This window comes from Natator depressus, chromosome 8 (genome assembly GCF_965152275.1).
Source record: "Natator depressus isolate rNatDep1 chromosome 8, rNatDep2.hap1, whole genome shotgun sequence".
Lineage (NCBI taxonomy): Eukaryota > Metazoa > Chordata > Testudines > Cheloniidae > Natator > Natator depressus.
Window position 1 is genome coordinate 48,137,002 of NC_134241.1, and position 21,557 is coordinate 48,158,558.

A 21,557-nucleotide genomic window follows, 5' to 3' on the forward strand; every position below is an offset into this window, starting at 1 on the left:
TATTCTCATAGGATCTACCCACAGAGCAATGGCGATGACGGAAGCCAGGCTCCACCCCCAAAGAGCCATGGCGGCCGCATTGCAATGGGCGTGGTCACATGACGCGCGGCCGCTCCTTACCGGGCCACCGGGGGGGCGGGGGGATACGAACTAGGAGAGGGGGGGAGGAATTTTCTTCCGGGGTGCGGCCCGCTCGGGGGGTTTCGCTTCCGGGACGGTGTTCCGGCCCGTTCCCACCCCCGGGAGGTAGGTACTTGCTGTATTCGGGGTCCGGCAGCCCCCCCGGGGTGGGACGAGGCGAGGCCTGGAACCGCCCAGCTCCCGGGGCGCTGTCACTCTCACCCCCGCGGGGTCGGCGCAGGGGGCCCCTCCCTCGCCCAGAGACCCCTGCCAGGGCAGCGCAGCGCTCCCAGGGACACCCTCCCCGCACGGGGCAGCGCCCTATCGGCGGGGCACCCCCCGGGGGCTGCCTCCCCCTCATCTCAACACCACCTTCGGGCTGCCCCAGCCCCGTCCCACGGGGAGCAGCTCCCCGCCACATCCCCCTCCCAGGAGCTGTCGCACCCCCACCACCCCCAGCCCTGTCCCATGAGGGTCAGCTCCCCCCTATCCCTAGGGCCGCTCCACCCCCAGCACCGACCCACCAAGGACAACTACCCCTTAGCCCCTCTGTGAGTGGCTGCCCCAGCCCACCAAGAGCAAGCTCCCCTCATTCCCCCCACCCCAGCACTGTCCTACCCATCGTACTTCTCCCCCACCCCAGGGCTGTCCCTGAACCCACAGCCGCATCCCAGTGAGATGCTGTCCCTCTATCCCACCACGAGAAGCACGTCTGCTCTTTTCCTAGCAAAAGACAAGACATCCCCATCCAGCAAACTCTTTAGCCACCCGCCAGCCTTGAAATCCTCCTTAGCAGTAACTCTACTCTGTGGTCTTGTGTACACTAGACTTCTGGGGGAATTCTCCCTTAAGTGCACAGCCACCAGGCAGGGCCAATGATCATGTGACTGCTTGTGTATACAAGACATGAACTGCCACCCGTGTTTTTAGTCACTGTGTCCTCTAGACCTGCTCCGAGTAGGATTAGATGGCAAGGCATGCCCTGACTAAACCCCCACACACAATTGCCTGCATGGGTGGCGGTGCAATGTCCATGCAAGCTGTGAGAGGCAGACCCTCTCACCCCTACCCTGACCCACAAGTCCTCTCACCCTCTACCCTACTCCACTTCCATATGAAGGGCAAGACCCTACCTACTTCACCTTGGGGAACACCCCCTGCAAATATGTTTGTTTATACACCACAACAAGCATGCAGTTGCCTTGCAAACATAAGATGCAGTCCCTTCCTTGAGGAACTTACTATTAAAGTGCAAGGGTAACAATATTTATCGGGAGGTAGAAGCCAAAAAAAAGATTACAGTGATAAGATCATGTGGTTGCTTCTGTTTGTTATAGACGCAGGCCACAATGGTTCTGCATTTTAACTTTTCTTTAACAGTGAAAGCTTTTACTTTGAGTTGTGTTATTCTGATGGAACTGGAGTGATTGGAGTAAAGGAGGCTGGATAGAGTGCAAGCACCACAGGTTGTTAGGAAGACACAGGGGTGGAAAGTGGTAGTGGGCAAAGATGTGCAATAGGGAAGGATAAAGAGTGGCAGGGGTCAAAGAGATAGATGCAGGTAATACACATGAGAATAGTACACAGGGTTGTGACACCAAAGTTAACTAGTTGGTGACTGAATTCAGGCTTCCAGAGAAAGTGATGGAAGGCAGTGGTGAAATCAGTTTGTAGTGAAAAGCCCTGAAGGTGGTTCCTTGGGGCTCCAGTTTTGGAAGAGCTGGTAGAAGCAGAGTGGTGTTACAGTAGAGCAGCAGCTTTTGTAGCCCAGTTGTGTGAAGTATCTCTTGTGCAAATCTCCCTCCCTTAGAGGGCTGGTCCTGGAGCAGAAGTGTGTGGCTTGCCTGGGACCGAGGTGAGGGAAGGAGGAAAAAAAAAAAGTAGCATCAAGAAAGCAGAGAACAGTGACTTGAAGTATGCTCAGACTGCTGGCATCAGTGTGAATCCAGCAGAGCTGAAGTCTTTAAGAGGCTGTTTCCAGAAGTTTGGCTCAAGCAGTAGTTCTGGAGCTGTTTTGGGAATTAAATGCTATTTTGTGCTGTTTCAGGTGACTCCTGCTGGTTATGTTGGGCTTGTGCGCTCCCCACCATCTGGTACTCTGGCTATTGGCGGCAGTGGTTTGGAGACACCCCACTGCCCCCAATACATTCTACACACGTGCTAGCCTAGCGGCAGTTGCTACCAGAAACTTTCAGTTCGTCACCTACTCCTGTGCAGGAGTTTCTGAAGAGAATCAGGAATGAAGTGTTCTTTAGTCTCCAGATAATGTCAGACTCTGCATGATTTATTGATAAAACCTAAGACGAGAGCCCTACTATTGCTAACTCTGAGCATTCAGAAGTCATGGTTAGCCAACCCCCCCCCCCCCCGAGATTTTAACTGAATAAACTTGGAGGTTTTATTTGCCTTGTTTGAGCCTTTAAAGTTCATGATTTCGAGCTTCCTTGCAACCATGAGAGCTAGAAGCTTTTAAAAAAAACAACCAAAAGCCCCCTGCATTTATCACCCAACTCCAGGAGCTGAGGCTTTGGGACACCAAATATACTCATGCTAAAAAACAAGAGCTGGCAAGCTTTGTCTGTTGATGGAAAAAGTTGGTGATTTAGAGTGACAAGATCCCCCATTTTAGTTCATAATTGACAAGTTCTTGGTCCAAATTACATTTTACAGTTCAAAAGCTATTCAAGTTGGCCAGTGCCAACAATTAATACTGTCAGTCCACAAGTACTAAGCCTCTCCTGTTCAACTCAGCCCCTCCAACACAGGGTTTGCAGCTTTCCCTGCAATTTGTCAAGCCTGCTCTCTTATGACTAAGAGTGTATCTGTGCTACAAGGGATAAGTTCAAGTTGAGGGTCCATCACTGAAAACCTGTCCCCCAAACTTTAGGCAAAGATTGGTGGCCTCAGCTGCTATGGCACCTCAGAGTGAGGCATTTTCTAATATAAGCAGAAAACAAGTGTTATAAGGCCAATACCTTAAATTGTATTTTAAAATACATCAGAAGCCTTTGCAGCATCTGGAGCACAAATGTAATATGCTCCTGCAAGTAGTACTGCCCAACTGATGCTTCCAAAGGCTCTTCAAGTGAAGACCTGGAGGGAGTGCACATGTGGTTCACAGTCAGGCTGGAAGGGAATAATGAGTGGGGTCCCCCAGGGATCAGTTCTGGGTCTGTTCAATATTCTGAGTGATTTGGATAATGGCACAAAGAGTACACTTATAAAGTTTGTGGATGATACGAAGCTGGGAGGGGTAGCAATTGTTTGAGGAGAGGATTAAAATTCAAAATGATCAGGACAAACTGGAGAAATGGCCTGAAATTAAATTCAATAAGGACAAATGCAAAGTACTCTGCTTAGGAAGGAACAAACAGCTGCACACATCCAAAATGGGAAATGACTGCCGAGGAAGGAATACTGTGGAAAGGGATCTGGGGGTCATAGTGGATCACAAGCTAATATGAGTCAACAGTGCAACACTGTTACGAAGAAGCAAACATCATTCTGGGGTACATTAGCAGGAGTGTTGTAAGCAAGACACGAGAAGTAATTCTTCTGCTCTACTCTGTGCTGATGAGGCCTCAACTGGAGTATTGTGTCCAGGTTACCGCATTTCAGGAAAGATGTGGACAAATTCGAAAAAGTCCAGAGAAGAGCAACATAAGTGGTTAAAGGTCTAGAAAACATGACCTATGAGGGAAGATAGAAAAAACTGAGTTTGTTTAGACTGGAGAAGAGAAGAATGAGGGGAGACCATTACATAAAAGGTTTTCCATTACATAAAATGAGTTTTCAGTTACAAAAAAGATTGTTACAAGGAGGAGGGAGAAAAATTGTTCTCCTTAATCTATGAGGATAGGACAAGAAGCAATGGGCTTAAATTGTAGCAAGGACAGTTTAGATTGGACATCAGGAACAACTTCCCATGTCAGGATGGTTAAGCACTGGAATAAATTGCATAAGGAGGTTGTGGAATCTCAGTCACCGGAGATTTTTAAGAGCCAGTTAGACAAACACCTGTCAAGGATGATCTAGAACTTAGTCCTGCCTTGAGTGCAGGGAACTGGTCTGGAAGACCTTTCGAGGTCCCTTCCAGTCCTACAATTCTGTGATTCTCAGTTGCATTACCCAGGTTTTTTGCAAAACTAAGGTTAGGAACTAATACCAGAAAATGCAAAAATCGAGGTCTCACAGCAACGTTGACTCATACAGTGTATGTGTGTTATGTTTTATTGCTTGGAATTTACCTTCTAAACAGTGGGGGCAAGTTGAAGGTGATTTTCAAAGGGAAAGGAGGGAACTTGTCTGTGGACAAACTACAACCAAAAGTTCTCACTTAGGCTTACCCAAGTCCTAAAGTGTCATCTCTTCAGAATCAATGTAAACAAAGGTCTTTAAATCCCCTTGCCTTTGGGGCAGGGTGGATAAAAATGAATTATTTAAAAAAAATTGGATTTTTTAAATTTAAATCAGTTTTTTTTAATAACATGCTTTTTGAGGAAAAAAACTATCTAAAGATATCTTTGAGCTATAATGTATTTTAATTAAAACTATCTCCACATGGAACAGGGATTATAAATTCTAATTATATAGTATGAGACAATATATTCATGTAATGTTTAAGAAAAGTTTTGTAAATGAGTTCCAATAGTTCATGGATTAGGGACCCAATCTTATGGAGTTCCAGGGGCTTCTGTATAGATTATTTAGGTTAATCTTTCTATCTACCCAATGGGACTCAGTGCTCAGTCTAGAAGATACCGTCAGAGAGGCTTAGTTTTGCAGTTCTCAAACTATGGATTTGTGTCTCCAGAGGTAACATGCTTGTTAACAGCAAAAATGCTTTTAAATAAATAATATATAGAGGTGAGAAATAGTTAAATAAAACAATTTAAATGTCTGTCTGGTGATGTTCTCCTCCTAATACAGCATGGCAAGAAAATCCTCCAAATATTAACAATTAAGATGTTGAATTGGCGATAGTTTACCTCCCAATGACTTCATAAATATCTGCTTCAATTACCTTGGGTAAATGAAATAAACAATCATTCATTTTCTGATATCGCTGTAAAACTAATCTGAAAATTTTTCAAAATAAATCACTTTAAAAATGTATAGTGTGTACCTTCTAAAAATGAAACGTACATCTGTCTCTGAGTTGTGAAGAATATGTATTAAGGTTATAACAACCAACAAGAATGCACTTTTATGTAGAAATCCATGAATCAATAGAGAATCTTCCTGACTAGTGATTTATATCAAATCCACCCTGCTTAGGGGAAAACAAATGCAGGTTCTGATTTTCCTCTGCCTTCAGGGTTAAGGCAAACAAACTCACAGATTGTTTTTAAGGGGCTCTACCAAAAACAGCTAACTTCCCTTACCATGCATGTAGAATAGGACTGCCAATAGCCAACACCTAACTGAGTCTTCCTTCTCTTTTTTTTTTCCACTGAATGCATCCAATGAAGTGAGCTGTAGCTCACAAAAGCTTATGCTCAAATAAATTTGTTAGTCTCTAAGGTGCTACAAGTACTCCTTTTCTTTTTGCGAATACAGACTAACATGGCTGCTACTCTAAATTCCTTCATATATCTCAGGCTGGTTTCCTGGGAGGCTAATAGGCTCCAGCTGCTATGTTATCCATTAACCCTTGCCTCCCATCATAGTCCTGCCTTGAACTCTAGGGCTTCCAGACCCAGATGTGTAGTATACCCTGATGCAATGCCGTTCTGTGTTTATGATCAGAAAGAAGACCTGAATGATTTAACAAGAGAAAAAATACCATTTATTTTTACATTAGAAATGTGCAAGTGGAGAACATAGTAGGATTATGTGATTTCAGGCCTCTGATCCTGAAGACGTTTAAGCATGTGCATAACTTGATGTTAATGGGACCACTCACATGAGTGAAGTTATGCATGTGTTTAAATGTTTGCAGGATGAGGGCTATAGATATTAGACAAGTGACACCAGATTAATTAAGAGGGGAAGTGAAACTTTTTTTTGTTACCACCAATTTACTCAAACACACTACAAACAGTTGGATCCGTTTGTTAAAGATTCAGCATTGTTGTCCCTTCAGTTAAGGAGTGAGAGAGCTCATAATGCACATCTGACACCTCTGAGACCTCCAACAAACCAGGGAAGACAAGACTTGAGATTCCAGGTACTGCGAGGGAATACAAAAAAACAGAATAAAATGCTTTTTTAAAAAAAACAAAAAAACCAACCCACCTTTTGGCTTTCCTACTACATCAGAAAAAACAAAAGGATACCTATCCAATTTACTTTCCTTTGTACATCACTGTTAAGAGTACAATCAAGACCCTGGCTTTTATATTTCCTCATGTTTAAAATTCTAACTTTAGTATTGCATGAACTTAGACCTTTGCACTCCATTTTCTTGTTTGTTTTTTAAAAGACAGGACAAAAAGGAAGAACCTTTAGATATGGCACTGTGAAGTTGCACAATTGCTTTGTGCAACTTATGGGTTTTAATCTTAACCACCCTGTAGGTACACAAAATTTCTACCTGCGGCATTGCACAGTTTTGCAATGTTTTGCACATCTTTGCGGTATGACAGACAGTTATGTAGCTTCAAGCTTAGTATTGTATTTTGCTGTGCATGGACAAACCCCCCGCAGAGTGCCTTTTAAGCCTTAGTCCCTGATCCTGGAAAGACACACATGCTTAACTTTATGCATATGACTAGTCCCATTGACTTCGTGATTTCTCAGAGTAGATACAATCTAAGGCAGGATATCCCTGGATTCCCCAAAATTGTTTTGATGCCTGCTGCAGTCTGCCTAATCAGCATTTCAAATGCCATCCAAGTTGGAGCCTGTTTATGTCACAAGTGGTTTTTATTGAGTGCTATTTACTTGGTCTGCATCTATAGTTTTAGTTTTGTATCATTCTTATTTGTAATTACATCTACATTTGGCTCATTTGGAATTTTTACCATATATGGCCAAGGCTCATTTTCAGACTTTGCCAACAAGATACACGAGGATCATAGAAAAATGAAGGAAGGAAAACTAATTAACTTGTTGTCATTGACCATCATCGTTCACAATTGATATTTTGCTGTATTCATCTCTTTGCCCAAAGAAATAAAAATGTTAGCTACTGTATTTTTCATTTTCACAGCGGGAGCTTGGCCAGTTTATAGAGCACAGGACTTGCAGTTGAGAACTGGATTCTCTTCTAGCCTCTGTCATTGACTTATTGTGTGATTTTTTTTTTTTTTTTTGGCAAGTTTCAGAAGTGTCTACTAATATTGTGAGCCTCCATTTTGAGTGCCCTGCCTGAAATACCTAGGGCACCTAAGTTATACGGGTTGAGCCCTCTGAAAAATTCTTGGAAGCTTGGCAACCAAAGTTAGTGGACATATGGAAATTTAGGCCTCAACTTTCCACCTTTGTTTCCCCTTCTGTAAAACATGGGTATAATGATACTTGCTCTTCTTTGTAAAGTCCTTTGATATCTATAGATTAAAATGATGTATAAGTGCTAAGTATTATTATCATCCATTAGGCAATCAATTACCTATGTTAGTGTCTCAACCATTTTTAATGTTTAATGTTTTTCATGCTGGGGAAAATCAATTCTACTGAGCTCATTTTGGAGGCCCACAGAGTGAAATTTTGAGAGCTAAGCAGCAGGAGTTGTGGAGGTGGATCCATTAGAAGATTAATTATCTTATAAAGTGATCCATAGAATGCAAAAGCTGAGACCCTGTGCAAGCATTAGTAAATCAAGCTTCACAATACCTCTGGGAAAATCAAAGTGCTTCAAGATTCATAGATTACAAGGCCAGAAGGGATTGTTGTGATCATCTAGTCCAGGGGTTTTCAAACTTGATTGCACCACGACCCCCTTCTGACAACAAAAATTACTACATGACCCCAGGAGTGGGGACTGAAGCCTGAGCCCGCCCTAGCCCTGCCGCTCTGGAGTGGGAGCCAAAGCCCAAGGGCTTCAGCCCCAGGCAGGGAGCCAGTAACCTGAGCCCCGCCACCCAGAGCTGAAGCTCTCAGGCTTCAGCTTTGGCCCTGGGTGGCAGGGCTCAGGCTTCAGCCCCAGGCCCCAGCAAGTCTAATGCCAGCCCTGGAGACCCCATTAAAAAGGGATCCCAACCCACTTTGGGGTCCACAGTTTCAGAACCGTTGATTATCTAGTCTGACCTCCTGCATAACCCCAGCCAGAGAATTTTACCCAACATAATTCCTAGAGCATCCAATCTTGATTTAAAAATTGGCAGTAACGGAGAATCCACCATGGCCCTTGGTAAATGGTTAATTACCCTCACTGTTAAAAATGTACACCTTGTTTTCAATCTGAATTTGTCTGTCTTCAACTTCCAGCCGATGGATCATGTTATATGTTTCTTTGGTAGGTTGAAGAGCCTATTATTAAATATTTGTTCCCCACGTAGGTATTTATACATTGTAATCAAGTCACCCCCAAGATGCATGGGTGAAGGGTGCTCCAAGTACAAATTATCACTAGTCCTATTAATTCTGCTTTTCTTTCCAGCTGGGTTGTACACCTACAACTGGGGCAGCCATGGAGAAAAGTGGAAACATTCAGCTGGAGATCCCTGACTTCAGCAACTCTGTCCTGAGCCACCTAAACCAGCTGCGCATGCAGGGCCGCCTGTGTGACATAGTGGTCAATGTGCAAGGACAGGCTTTCCGTGCTCACAAAGTGGTGCTGGCTGCTAGCTCGCCCTACTTCCGTGACCATATGTCACTGAACGAGATGAGCACAGTCTCCATTTCAGTCATCAAGAACCCCACTGTTTTTGAGCAGCTCCTTTCCTTTTGTTATACCGGGCGGATATGCCTGCAGTTGGCTGACATCATCAGTTACCTAACGGCAGCCAGCTTCCTGCAGATGCAGCACATTATAGACAAATGCACGCAGATCCTCGAGGGAATTCACTTCAAAATTAATGTGGCAGAGGTTGAAGCTGAACCGAGCCAGACTAGGACAAAGCATCAGGAGAGACCCCCAGAGTCTCACCGGGTTACCCCAAATCTAAACCGCTCTCTGAGCCCACGCCACAACACTCCAAAAGGGAGTCGTCTAGGCCAGGTCAGCACTGTGCTGGACATTCGGGAGCTGAGCCCCCCTGAGGAGTCCACCAGCCCTCAGATAATTGAGCAGAGTTCAGACGTGGAGAGCAGGGAGCCCATACTGCGGATTAACAGAGCAGGACAGTGGTACGTTGAGACAGGAGTGGCTGACCGTGGGGGACGGAACGACGATGATGTTAGGGTGCTTGGAGGAGTGCGCATTAAAACAGAGAACCTGGAGGAGTGGCTGGGAACGGAGAATCAGCCATCGGGAGAAGATGGGAGCAGCGCTGAGGAAGTCACGACCATGGTAATTGACACAACAGGCCACGGATCGATGGGCCAGGAGACTTACACATTAGGGTCATCAGGAGCCAAAGTGGTTAGGCCAACCAGCAGTGAGATTGACAGGTGAGGTTCCTTTAACCCGTTTACTGAGTGTGGTTGGAAGAGCATACTCCACAATATTTGTATCTGGCTTGACCATGTGTCTTCCCTGATCATTTATCGCTGTTTATTTCACACACTATTCTTAGGCTTATGTGCTGAGAGATTTTCTTTAAAAGTATATCTGTTACTAGTCCTCAAGTATTTGCTGTGTGGTGAATAAGAACAGCTTCTCCAGTTACAGGCTAGATAGGGTAAAATCATAAGGGTATCAACCATCCTCCTTCAGAAATAAGCTGGTCACCCCCAGTAAGTCAGGAGGAAATCTGCCTCTCCGTGGTACAGGATTGCAGAATTCAGTGTGTTGTGGAGGGTGTTAAATATTCCTCTGAAGCAGCTGTCATTTGGCCACTTTGAGAAAGAGAACATGGGATTGGATGAACCACTGTTCTTTCCTGATGTGACAGTTTCTCTGGTAAGAGCAGAAGGCCTTCATTTATAGGAAGTGATTATATTTGTGTTGTCAACTCCCTATCCCACTGCCTCATTTGTTCTGATTAAAGCAAAAGGTCCCAGCTGTATTTGTGGTGCTTTTCCTCGCCCTTCCTTTTCTTCTCTCCCATCCCAAACCCTCCAGTCCTCTGGGAGAGCAGCTTCCTGGAAATGGTGGATACCCCATCATTTAAAACTATAAAAGCTCTGTAAACTATACTGGAGGTAATGATCCTGGGCTGGCCTTCAGGGGAACAAACTAGCTCTGGACAGGTCTCATTTCTAATTTCTGTGATTCATTCCTCTCCTTAGATCAGCTGGCCTTAGACACTTGGGTATCCATCGTTTTTCACCACACACAACTTCCACCACTCCTTCCCTGAAGCCATCTGCATCATCTGTGGGACATCCCTCATCTGTACTTGCCCAGGGAGTTGGAAGACTGGAGGTGCCTTTTGAGCAGAGGTTTCTTCTCTCGCAGTGCTGCCTGAGTCAGTGGGCTATCCCATTTCCCTTTTTATTTTAGTAGCAACCAAAAATCTGCCTATTCCTGAATCAAGTTGGTTGACCCAGTTTCATATTTCAGATATTAACACTGGAAGAACAGACCAGTCTGTCCTGGTGTTTTTTACATTTGCACTGCTCCATATTCTGTCTCCTGATGGGGAAGAAGAGATTCTCTGCAGGTGCTTCCCTTGCCCCCCAGTACATGTACTGACCATACTGCACCGATAGCCATTAAAAACTCTATTTACACTCTTCCCCCCCACAGATTTAGTCCTTCTGGCAGCATGGTTACTGTAACTGAGCGGTACAGATCGAAAAGTGAGTCTCCCGGGCGGATGGATGAGCCTAAGCAGCCCAATTCCCAGGTACACAACCTAGCTCAGGGGTTTGGATAACCAGTGAATGATGGTGTTGGAAAGTTACAGTTACTATATTGTGACCACATATGCATGTTATACTTAATAGAAATGCTGTATGTGTCTGTGGCAATGTAAAACTTAGGGTGACCTTTGCTATTTATTCCCTTGCTTTTTTAGTGCTTGAGTTTCATAAATGACATAAGAGGTAACTCACACTTGGATTAAAAGAACAAGAAGACCACCAAACCATGTTTACACAAACTCCTGCTGATGCTGCCATGGGTGCAGCTGTGTTGATAGTAGTTCTGGAGGGATTTTTTCCCCCTAAAAATGCCCTCAGATAGCTAGAGTCATAGAAGATAAAAGCTGTCTATTGGTTTCCAGCTGACTTGAATAGTTCAGGTGTTAGGAGCTTGTGCTGATGGTTCTGGGGTCCGTCTTCACTGATGTCCTTGATGGGGTGATAAAAGTGCACCTACGGTCATTTAAAAACATGTCTTTGAGGGATAGAGGAATACAAGGAAAAAGACATTTTGCAAAGATGTCAAAAAGCAGACATATTAAAGGCTTTTACTCTCTGAATGTACGTACTCAGTGTAGTAAATGTTTAGCACACACTTCGTCAGTCACTGGTTCATAAACCCAGAAAGCATGAGGATTTTGTTGTTATAATGGGGAACTAAAATCAACCTGAACAATGGGAGGCTACCACCTCTCCAGATGAAACCATGCACAGCTACAGAGCCAGGACTACAGCTTTAAAACAATTTGCATCTACTGCTTGAGCCAAAGGAAGAGCTCTGTAAGAGTCATCTGTAGAAGGACTCTTGTGTTCTTACTAAACTGTAGTTGGCCAATAGAGTTGGCCGCCACTTCTCTCTTTCTCTCTCTCAGGCATAGGACCCAGGACTCCAGCTGAAGTCCAGCTATGGGCACTCCGTATCTCTGAAATCCAGGCCCAAAGTGACTGCTCCTGATCCCATTGAGGTCAATGATAGAAAATACCCTTTGACATTAATGGTGCTGGATTGGGTCCATAACTGTCAATGGAAGCAGGACTGGGCCCCTGACTGTCCATTGTTAATAGCTTTATGACAAACTGTTTTTTTCACGTAGAGCAGATGCCTGAGTTTTCAAGGAGACTTAACTTTATGGGAAGTTTGAAGGTTAGTAACAGGCTGTTGTAAGCTGGAGGGGAGACCAAGGAAAGTTAGACAACAGTCAGAAATTCAGATTGGTAGGTGTCATAACCATACAGCTAAGGGTAACCTAGAATTCCTCCTTACCTGTAAAGGGTTAAGAAGCTCAAATAACCTGGTTGGCACCTGTCCAAAAGGACCAATGGGGAAAGAAGATACTTTCAAATCTTGGGGCGGGGGAAGGCTTTGTTTTGTGTGCTCTCTTGGGAAGCAGAGAAGCATCAGGTCAGAAAACAACTTCTCCTATAAACCATCCTAAACGTCTCTCATATTACAAAAATTGTAAGTAAAAGCCAGGCAAGGTTTGTTAGATTATCTTTTGTTCTGCTTGTGAATTTTTCCTCTGCTGGAGGGAGGTTTATTCCTGTTTTTTGTAACTTTGAAACTAAGCCTAGAGGAAGTTCTGCTGTGTTTCTGAATCTTTTGTTACCCTGTAAAGTTATTTTCCATCCTGATTTTACAAGAGGTGATTTTTACCTTTTTTTTTAATAAAATCTTTCTTTTAAGAACCTGACTGATTTCTCTATTGTCCTAAGACCCAGGGGTTTGGGTCTGTGATCACTCTGTAACCAATTGGTTAGGATATTATTCTCAAACCTCCCCAGGAAATGGGGTATAAGGGTTTGGGGGGGATATTTTGGGGGAATAGGAACTCCAAGTGGTCCTTTCCCTGATCCTTTGTTCAATCACTTGGTGGTGGCAGCGTACCATCCAAGGGCAAAGAATTTGTGCCTTGGGGAAGTTTTAACCTAAGCTGGTAGAAATAAGCTTAGGGGGTCTTTCATATGGGTCCCCACATCTGTACCCTAGAGTTCAGAGTGGGGAAGGAACCCTGACTTGGTGGCAGCGCGGTGGGATCATTTTGAACCAAAAGCACAGTAGGATTTTAAAAGGACAATTTTTTTTTCCTTTTGGCTGCTTGGAAAGCAGGGAAGCTTTTTTTTTTTTTAAAAGCTGGGAGCACCTGGAGGTTTTGTTCTGTCTGAGGGCAGGGTAGTTAAGTTCCTGCAGGGGAATTCACAAGTGTGTTTGTTTTGTTTTCTTTCTAACTCTCGGGTTAGGCTAGATCAGGGGTCTCAAACACGCAGCCCGTGGGGCTATTTCCTGCAGCCCGCCAGCTCCCCACGGTCCCCCCCACGCGTTTACCTAGAGTGGCTCCGGCCCAGCGTGCACCGGGGGCAGGGTAGGCTCCCTGCCTGCCTGTCCTGCCCCTGCGCCGCTCCGGGAAGTGGCCGGGACCTGGGGGAGAGGGGGCACAGGGGTCTGTGTGTTGCTGTTGCTTCCAGGCACCGTCCCCAGCAGCTCCTATTGGCCCTCCCGGCAACAGCAACACACAGACCCCTGTGCTCCCTCACCCCCAGGTCCCGGCCGCTTCCTGGAGCAGTGCGGGGGCCTCCCTGCCCTGCCCCCAGTGCACACCGGGGCCAGAGCCTGCCCCCCGAACGCTTCCTGCAGCCGAACCCCCCGTCCTGCGCCCCCTGCCGGACCCTGCACCCCCGTCCTGCGCTCCCTGCCGGACCCCGACCCCCTGCCCTGCGCCCCCTGCTGCACCCTGCACCCCTCCTGCACCCTGACCCCCTGCCCTGAGCCCCCTGCCGCACTCTGCAGCCCAACCTCCTGCCCTGAGCCCCCTGTCGCACCCTGACCCCCTGCCGCACCCCACACCCCTCCTGCACCCCACACCCCAACTCCCTGCCCTGAGCTCCCGCCCACACCCCTCCTGCAGGTGGTGGAGGAGGGGGTGGAGTTGGGGTGGGGATTTCAGGGAAGAGGTTGGAATGGGGCAGGGGAGGGGTGGGAAGAGGCGGGGCAGGGGTGAGGCCTCATGAAAGGGGTGGAGTGGGGGCAGGGCCGAGGGCAGCGGGGCAGGGGGAGGTGTCAGTAATGCGGCCCTCGGGCCAATGTACTAGTCCTCATGTGGCACTCTTGGTCATTTGAGTTTGAGACCTCTGGGCTAGATGAAACACAGAAAGGCTAGGATGACTGACAGTGACGTCAAAAAGAAATTAGAATTAGCCAGATTTGAAGCTGATGAGAGACCAAAAGAACATGATAGACTGATGGAGGCAGAAAAAGCTGCCCATGAGAGAGCTATGGAGGCCCAGTGGGAGGCCCGGAAGCATGCTCAGGAGGAGAGGGAAAGAGAGAGGAAGCATGAACTGGAGTTAGAGATGGCAAGGGCAGAATATACCAGACAACCCTAGTAATCCTTCTCCAGGTACCGCTTCCCATCCCAGAAAGTTCCCCATCTACAAGACAGGCGATGATACCGAGGCCGCCTTAGAAAATTTCGAAAGGGCCTGCCTTGAGTACAGCATCTCTGCAGACCAATACATGATAGAGCTCAGGCCGCAGCTCAGTGGACCCTTAGCAGAGGTGGCGGCTGAAATACCTAAGGAACACATGAACAGTTATGAACTTTTTAAAAAACAGGCCAGAATCAGAATGGGGCTAACACTTGAGCATTCCCGTCGGCAGTTCAGAGCCCTAAAGTGGAAACCAGACGTGGCATTTTCCCGACACGCCTACCACATTGTAAAAAATTCACAAGCAGAACAAAAGATAATCTAACAAACCTTGCCTGGCTTTTACTTACAATTTTTGTAATATGAGAGACTTTTAGGATGGTTTATAGGAGGAGTTTTCTGACCTGATGCTTCTCTGCTTCCCAAGAGAACACACAAAACAAAGCCTCCCCCACCCCGCAAGATTTGAAAGTATCTTCTTTCCCCATTGGTCCTTTTGGACAGGTGCCAACCAGGTTATTTGAGCTTCTTAACCCCTTACAGGTAAGGAGGAATTCTAGGCTACCCTTAGCTGTATGGTTATGACAGTGGGTTTGTAATGTGCCATAAGATAAAAATACCTTGGATTTTCATCATACTTTGCAAAAACATCCTACTGTGCCTTCAGAAGAAATCCAGAAATGTTCAGATCAAGCTAAACATATAGGGCAGGGCAGGACAATAGTTGCTACCCTAAGTATGAAAAGGCTACTGCTTCTCCATATAGAAATGGCCTTAAACTCCAGTTGAAAAGGCTGGTTGGAATTGTGCACTTCTAGCCACACCAATGGTCAAGCGTTACATCACCCTGCTCCCCTTGGCTTTGTATGGCGGGTGTAAATAGAGTACCTGTGGGCAGCACTTTCATATAATGTGCTGTGGTTTTGTTCCTTTCATTTCGTCCAAGTAGCTTTCTATTCTAAGCATGATCGAATGGTGAGGCACCTGGCACTGGAATGCTCCTGCTGCCACATGCTCCATGTTTCCCTGCTGAAGGGACAGCCCTTCTGGGGTTACATGGGCTACCTGTCTGGGGATTTGGCATTTTATGAAACTGGCGTAACACTTCAAATGCAAGTGCTGTGTCCTCCCAACCTGCAGGCAAGAGTGCAGGTATCCAGGGGACCATGTATTTGTGTCAGTTCAGTATGAGTGTGGTAGCTGGCCAGGCATAGCAATGTGAATGGTTGTCCTAGCTTCCAAGTTGGGGTTAAAGAGCCACCCTTGGCTACCCTTCTTTCTAGCTTAATAAGATAATAGATTCATAGATACTAAGGTCAGAAGGGACCATTATGATCATCTAGTCCGACCTCCTGCACAACGCAGGCCACGGAATCTCACCCACCCACTCCTGTGAAAAACCTCTCACCTATGTCTGAGCTATTGAAGTCCTCAAATCATGGTTTAAAGACTTCAAGGAGCAGAGAATCCTCCAGCAAGTGACCCGTGCCCCACGCTACAGAGGAAGGTGAAAAACCTCCAGGGCCTCTTCCAATCTGCCCTGGAGGAAAATTCCTTCCCGACCCCAAATATGGCGATCAGCTAAACCCTGAGCATATGGGCAAGATTCACCAGCCAGATACTACAGAAAATCAGGACAGCCGCATGCTGTTCCTTGCTTTGTGACCTTGAGCGAGTCATTTAAACCCTCTCTGCCCTGAGGTTCCCTTCTATAAAGTGGGGTAATACTGACTTCATGTCCCATTGGTGAGATATAATTCATTGCCTGTGAAGTACCTAGAGCTCTTCAGATGTAATTGTCATACTTATTTTGCCTTCATCATACTAAATCTCTGTCCATTCACTTACTTTTCTTTTTACAAGTAATATCAAAAAAGGAAACACCAATATTTTAATAAAAGGGCACTGGTTTGGGTAGTGAACACAGCATTGGTATGTTTGATCCAAAACTCGATTCAGCTAAGTGCCATACTGATGATAGCCATATTTATCTTCCCAGATCCCAGGGAACAAGTTAGGTAATCTATTAGTCCTCGGAGCAAAAGCCCCATTGAGCTAAGCACTTAAGTGTGTACTTAAGACTGAGCATATGAGTAGTCCTATTGACTTCAAGGTTTGGCATTTACTTAAGTGTTTGAGTGGATCGGTGCTCAAGAGAGGAATAAAAAGATCCTGTTTCTTTCTAGCTGACTGTCTTCCTTTTTCTGTCTTCAATGTGTCTGGCCCAGGTGGAGGAGTCCGCCATGATTGGAGTGAGCGGTTATGTTGAGTATCTCCGTGAACAGGAAGTGTCTGAGCGGTGGTTCCGGTACAACCCACGGCTCACCTGCATCTACTGTGCCAAATCCTTCAACCAGAAAGGCAGTCTGGACCGGCACATGCGTCTTCACATGGGCATCACGCCCTTCGTTTGCCGCATGTGCGGTAAAAAGTACACCCGCAAGGATCAGCTGGAGTACCACATCCGCAAGCACACAGGCAACAAGCCCTTTCATTGCCACGTTTGCGGCAAGAGCTTCCCCTTCCAGGCCATCCTCAACCAACACTTTCGCAAAAACCACCCTGGCTGTGTGCCTCTGGAGGGGCCGCACAGCATTTCTCCCGAGACCACCGTCACCTCCAGGGGGCAGGCCGAGGAAGAGTCTCCCCCGCAGGAGGAAGCTGTCGTAGCAGGGGAGACGGCACAGGGATCTGTGTCCACCACCGGGCCAGATTGAAACGGGTTGTGGGGGAGGACCCTCTTCCCGTTTGGCTGTAAGCAGTCAGCACCGAGACGGCGGGCTGGTACTGTAATCAGTGCAATGCCACCACCGGACGGGATGTTGCCAAAACAGAAGATTAACAAAAACAAAGTGCTAAAAGCTTTTCCCCTTTTCCTCATCTCCTTGGGAAAAAACAAAACTGGGTCAATCGACTTCTGATTCAGGGATCGACGGGATTTTTTAATGTTTTTAATATATTCAGTAGCGATCCAGGAGAAGCAGTCATTTTATTTCTTGACAGCATTTTGGCTCAGCACCTCGGTCTCTGTGGTGGTGGTTGGCTGTAATGGCCCCAGTTCAGTGAGTGCAGTGCACAGGTGTCTGTCTTCGCAACAGCTGCTGGTCCATCATATGGGGTAGCAGGGGCAAGGAACACTTACCCTCCCCTTTTCCCAGGTAGTTGTCATGTTAAAGAAATATCACTCTCCTGGTGGATCTTGCCCTACCTGAGTGTATTTATCCTGTCTTATTTTGGTGTGTTTCTTTTAAAATTTTAATTAAACCATTATTTTAGGGCTTTCTGCTTGCCCTTTCCAGGCATATGGCATTCTGCCCACTTGTTAAAAGCGGGCAGCAACCTTTGAGCAGTATTCTAGAGGTCAGCAAAATCTGAAGCGCTTAGGCTACTGAAAGTGAAATTAGCAGCTGTGAGGTTTGCATTAGACTCGTCTACATTTTTTGGGGAGGGGATTTGGGACAGGGTGCGCTTGTTGGTGCTAGTATTAATAGCACAGAGCATTCCAACTTCCTGACCAGTTTCTGCACACTGAAGTGCTTCACATGTTGCCAAGAGTTAGGAAGAGGTTTCTTGTCTGGATGAATTGACAAGTGAGAGGCTGGCTACCTAAGTCATCTTTGGCTTTCCCTGCACTTGGTTTTACGTAACAGCAATACTGTATATTGAAACAGTCCAATCCCAGTGAAATTATCATGGGTTGTTGTTTTTAACTATGTCTCCGTGTACTAGTTTGATAAGTTTATATAAATCAAATGCAAAAAAACCTGACATTAACTCCTCATAATGGTTCAGGAAATTCAAAGTTGCTGCTCCTACAGTAATCGTAACTCTGTCCCTTGCACATATTATATTCCAGTTAGCTCTGAAGTGAAGGGTAAGTGTACCAAACCCAGAGCGATATGCCTTCATCACGTCTCAGACATGTTTGCACATGCAAATGTGTTTATAAATTAAAAAATAGTACAGGTACATCGGTGCAAGTTCAAAAGAGCAAATGTCTTGATGCCCTTTTAAAAAGTCTTTAAAAATATGCAATAGTTGAAGAGTTGGCTTTGACTTTGATGCTGGGTTGTATGTAAGTGCAAATAGGAATGAACTGCTGGTCCTACTGCTTTTGGAGCTTGGAATTAGGAGAGGCTGCGTGTCTGAAGGAAGCCTGTGGTCCGAGGGAACATAGTGTGTGATGGGGGAGGATGAACATCAGGCTAGTGGGAGGAGCAAGGAGGCGTTTGAAAAACAGTGTAAACATTAGCACAGAATTGGCGGACAGGAGACGTCAGTTTTATTCCTTTCCCTCCTAGTGACTTGGGGTACTTCTCCATAGCAAAAAAAGACCTGTGGCAGTGAGTCTCAGAGCCTGGTCAGTTGACTCAGGCTAGCAGGGCTCATGCTGCAGAGCTAAAAAATAGCAATGTAGACATTTGGGCTCAGGCTGGAGCCTGGGCTCTGAAACCTGGCAGAGAGGGAGGGTCTTGGAGCCCAGGCTCCAGCCCGGACCCAAACATCTACACTGCTGTTTTTACCCCCACAACGCAAGTCCGAGTCAGGTGACCCAGGCTCTGAGACTTGTTGCCACAGAATTTTGTGTTTTGCTTTGTAGATGTACCTTACAGTATAACCTTGGGCAAACCAAACCTTCCTGTGCCAGTTTCCCTATCTGTAAAATGGGGGTAATACTACTTCCCTACCTCACAGCATGCTTGGATGGAAGAATCTCTAGAAGGGCAAAGTATTATTATCCACTCTCCTGTGTAACGTAAGGGTCACACTGCCTCCTCCACCTCTTTCCCAGCTAGCGAAGGCCATGGTAGTGTGGTTCTGTGCGTGCAATGTAGAGTATGGGAATTGGAATAGACAGTTTGAATCTGGTGGTGCCATGATAGAATGCAATGAGGATGCTCTCTCAGAGGGAAGCTTTGGGGATGTTCTGAGGTAGGATAGTTGCAAAGTACAGTTCTGTTGATTACAGTAGAACCTCAGAGTTATGAACTCCAGAGTTACAAACTGATCAGTCAACCACACACCACATTGGGAACCGGAAGTACGCAATCAAGCAGCAGCAAAGACAAAAGAAAAAGCAAATACAATACTGTGTTAAATGTAAACTACTAAAGTAATAAAGGGAAAGCAGCATTTTTTTTCTGCCTAGTAAAGTTTCAAAGCTGTATTACGTCAATGTTCAGTTGTAAACTTTTGAAAGAACCACCATAATGTTTTATTCAGAGTTACGAACGTTTCAGAGTTACGAAGAGCCTCCATTCCCGAGGTGTTCATAACTCTGAGGTTCTACTGTATTTAAAAGGTAGACATTGATGCCGTGCCACCTGTCAAGTGGCAGAATAAGATAGTGAAAGCTGTTCTAATGAGTCACCCCCAGGACCATCAAAAGTCAGCAATCTAGTGAAGGTCAAACAAAATAGGACCGTAAATTTTAAGAGTGTTTGAAAGCGGCCACAGAAGAAAGGAGAGAGGTGGTTGTTAGTGTGGATTTCTCCAGAATCAAGGCCAGAGGGGAAATGGGATGCACAGAATATGCTACATTAGTCATAGCTGTTGAACTTACCAAAAAAACCCAAACTATCCTGTTCGCACTAGAGAGCATCAGAAAATACTTTTAGTTACCTACAAAATTTTAAGTGTTTAAATTTTAAACTTTTAAAATACTACCAACTGTAAAACATAAAATTATTTATATATATGGTAGGAAAGTTTCCCTACTGAGCTTGCTGGGAAGAGAAGGGTGAAGGTGCAGTAACTGCTATACAAGCAAAATTTCTCCGAAGCCGATGGCAACAAATTCATTAAGTGATGAAGGGCTGAAATGAAATAGTGAATGCCTTGTCCGTATGACATGGCTGTGAGTTTCTTGAACAGGTTTTTACTGTATTGATACTGTGAACAGAGGAGATCCTAGTAATCTTGGATAATATCAGCACCTCCTTGCTCGCTGATTCACTCCTCTTAATTGGCCTGGCAAGAGCCGTGAAATTGTTTTTTACTATTAGCCTAGGCTAGTCTAAAAAATAAACAATAATAAAGCTTGTGAAAGAATTTTTTGTGTTGTGCAGCACTTGCCGTTGTACAAACAACCATTTCTGATTGCATGTGAAAGAGCCAATATTCTTGCCTAGGCCTCGTTGAGGTAAAGTTTATAGCTTGTAGCTAGGGTAAGTGTAAAGTATGGGAGTGGGGATCATTAATACTCTTTTTGTACATTTACTGAATGTGTATGTGTGTATATTTGTGTGTGTGGAGATCCTGGTGTCTCTAGTGCTTTCTGTAACAATGCTGAAAGCTATCTACGCTAGCAATTTGAGAACCAGGTCAGATGGGGCTGTTTCTGAAATTATCATCACTAATGGTTCAGTTTTCTAGTGAAAATGAGGCCAAGATGGGAGAATAGAAATGACTGGTGTCTTGCCTACGATAGAAAAAATACTACTCATTTTTCAGCAAGGGTGCAGCTGCTTTGAGCAGCTTTTCATGACATAGTGATAAAAACTTTAGGCCGGTGTACACTGGCGATTATACCTTTGTTGCAGCTCCACTGATGTTGGGGGGCGGGGGAAGGGACATATTTTTCTAGTATAGACATATCCTGGATTGGCTGGGGATCTGGCTTTGCATTTCAGTGTGTAACTGCAACTTTTCACCTTTGCTAAACTGTGATTTCAACCGTGATTTAAAGGGGCATGTGTAGAGAAGAGCTCTGTCATATATTAATACTTCTGTAATTAACATGTCTGTTAGAGCTTCAGAACCAGGGCTTAAAATCCCACTTGCCTATGTGCCCCTGCCAAGAGAGGAACATGGATCATCAATTTCTGGAGAATATCGTTTTTCTGTAGTGGGGGGGGGGGAGTTTCTAGTTCTTGACGGTTGCAAAGATAACCTTCCAAATGTGAACTGATGCAGGCGTTCCCCTGAGTCTGCAGGAAGCTCTGGTCCCCTCACTGCTGGCCATAGCTTTGCCAAGTAGGAGCAGCGTGAAATTAATGCCACTCTGGGCAGTTTCGCTGCTGCCGCTGGGTTTTCTGTGAATAGCCGTGGAAAAACCAAGAATCGTGTCAATATTGTGCTGCTGCTTTTTAGGAAAGCTAAACTCCTCCTTTTGGTCCTCCTTGCCAGAAGGCTGGGGAAGGGCAAACTCTTCCCCACACTCT

At 45.5% G+C, this 21,557-nt stretch overlaps 1 protein-coding gene across 1 annotated transcript; it reads left to right on the plus strand.

Annotated features, from left to right (window-relative positions):
• The first annotated feature begins 170 nt into the window (after window positions 1–170).
• ZBTB37 (zinc finger and BTB domain containing 37) lies at window positions 171–18,830 on the plus strand. The gene is made up of 4 exons (XM_074962182.1): window positions 171–246; window positions 8,663–9,615; window positions 10,856–10,955; window positions 16,623–18,830. Exons 2-4 carry the CDS (start codon window positions 8,693–8,695, stop codon window positions 17,109–17,111), a joined length of 1,512 nt encoding a protein of 503 aa, XP_074818283.1. The 5' UTR covers window positions 171–246; window positions 8,663–8,692; the 3' UTR covers window positions 17,112–18,830.
• Window positions 18,831–21,557: the final 2,727 nt, after the last annotated feature.

Bases quoted from the DNA above. Each gene is read 5' to 3' on its own strand.
- ZBTB37 (XM_074962182.1), top strand. From the start codon at position 8,693: ATGGAGAAAAGTGGAAACATTCAGCTGGAGATCCCTGACTTCAGCAAC. The intron at 9,616-10,855 runs GTGAGGTTCCTT...TCCCCCCCACAG, and splicing joins ACCAGCAGTGAGATTGACAG to ATTTAGTCCTTCTGGCAGCA. The intron at 10,956-16,622 runs GTACACAACCTA...TGTCTGGCCCAG, and splicing joins CTAAGCAGCCCAATTCCCAG to GTGGAGGAGTCCGCCATGAT.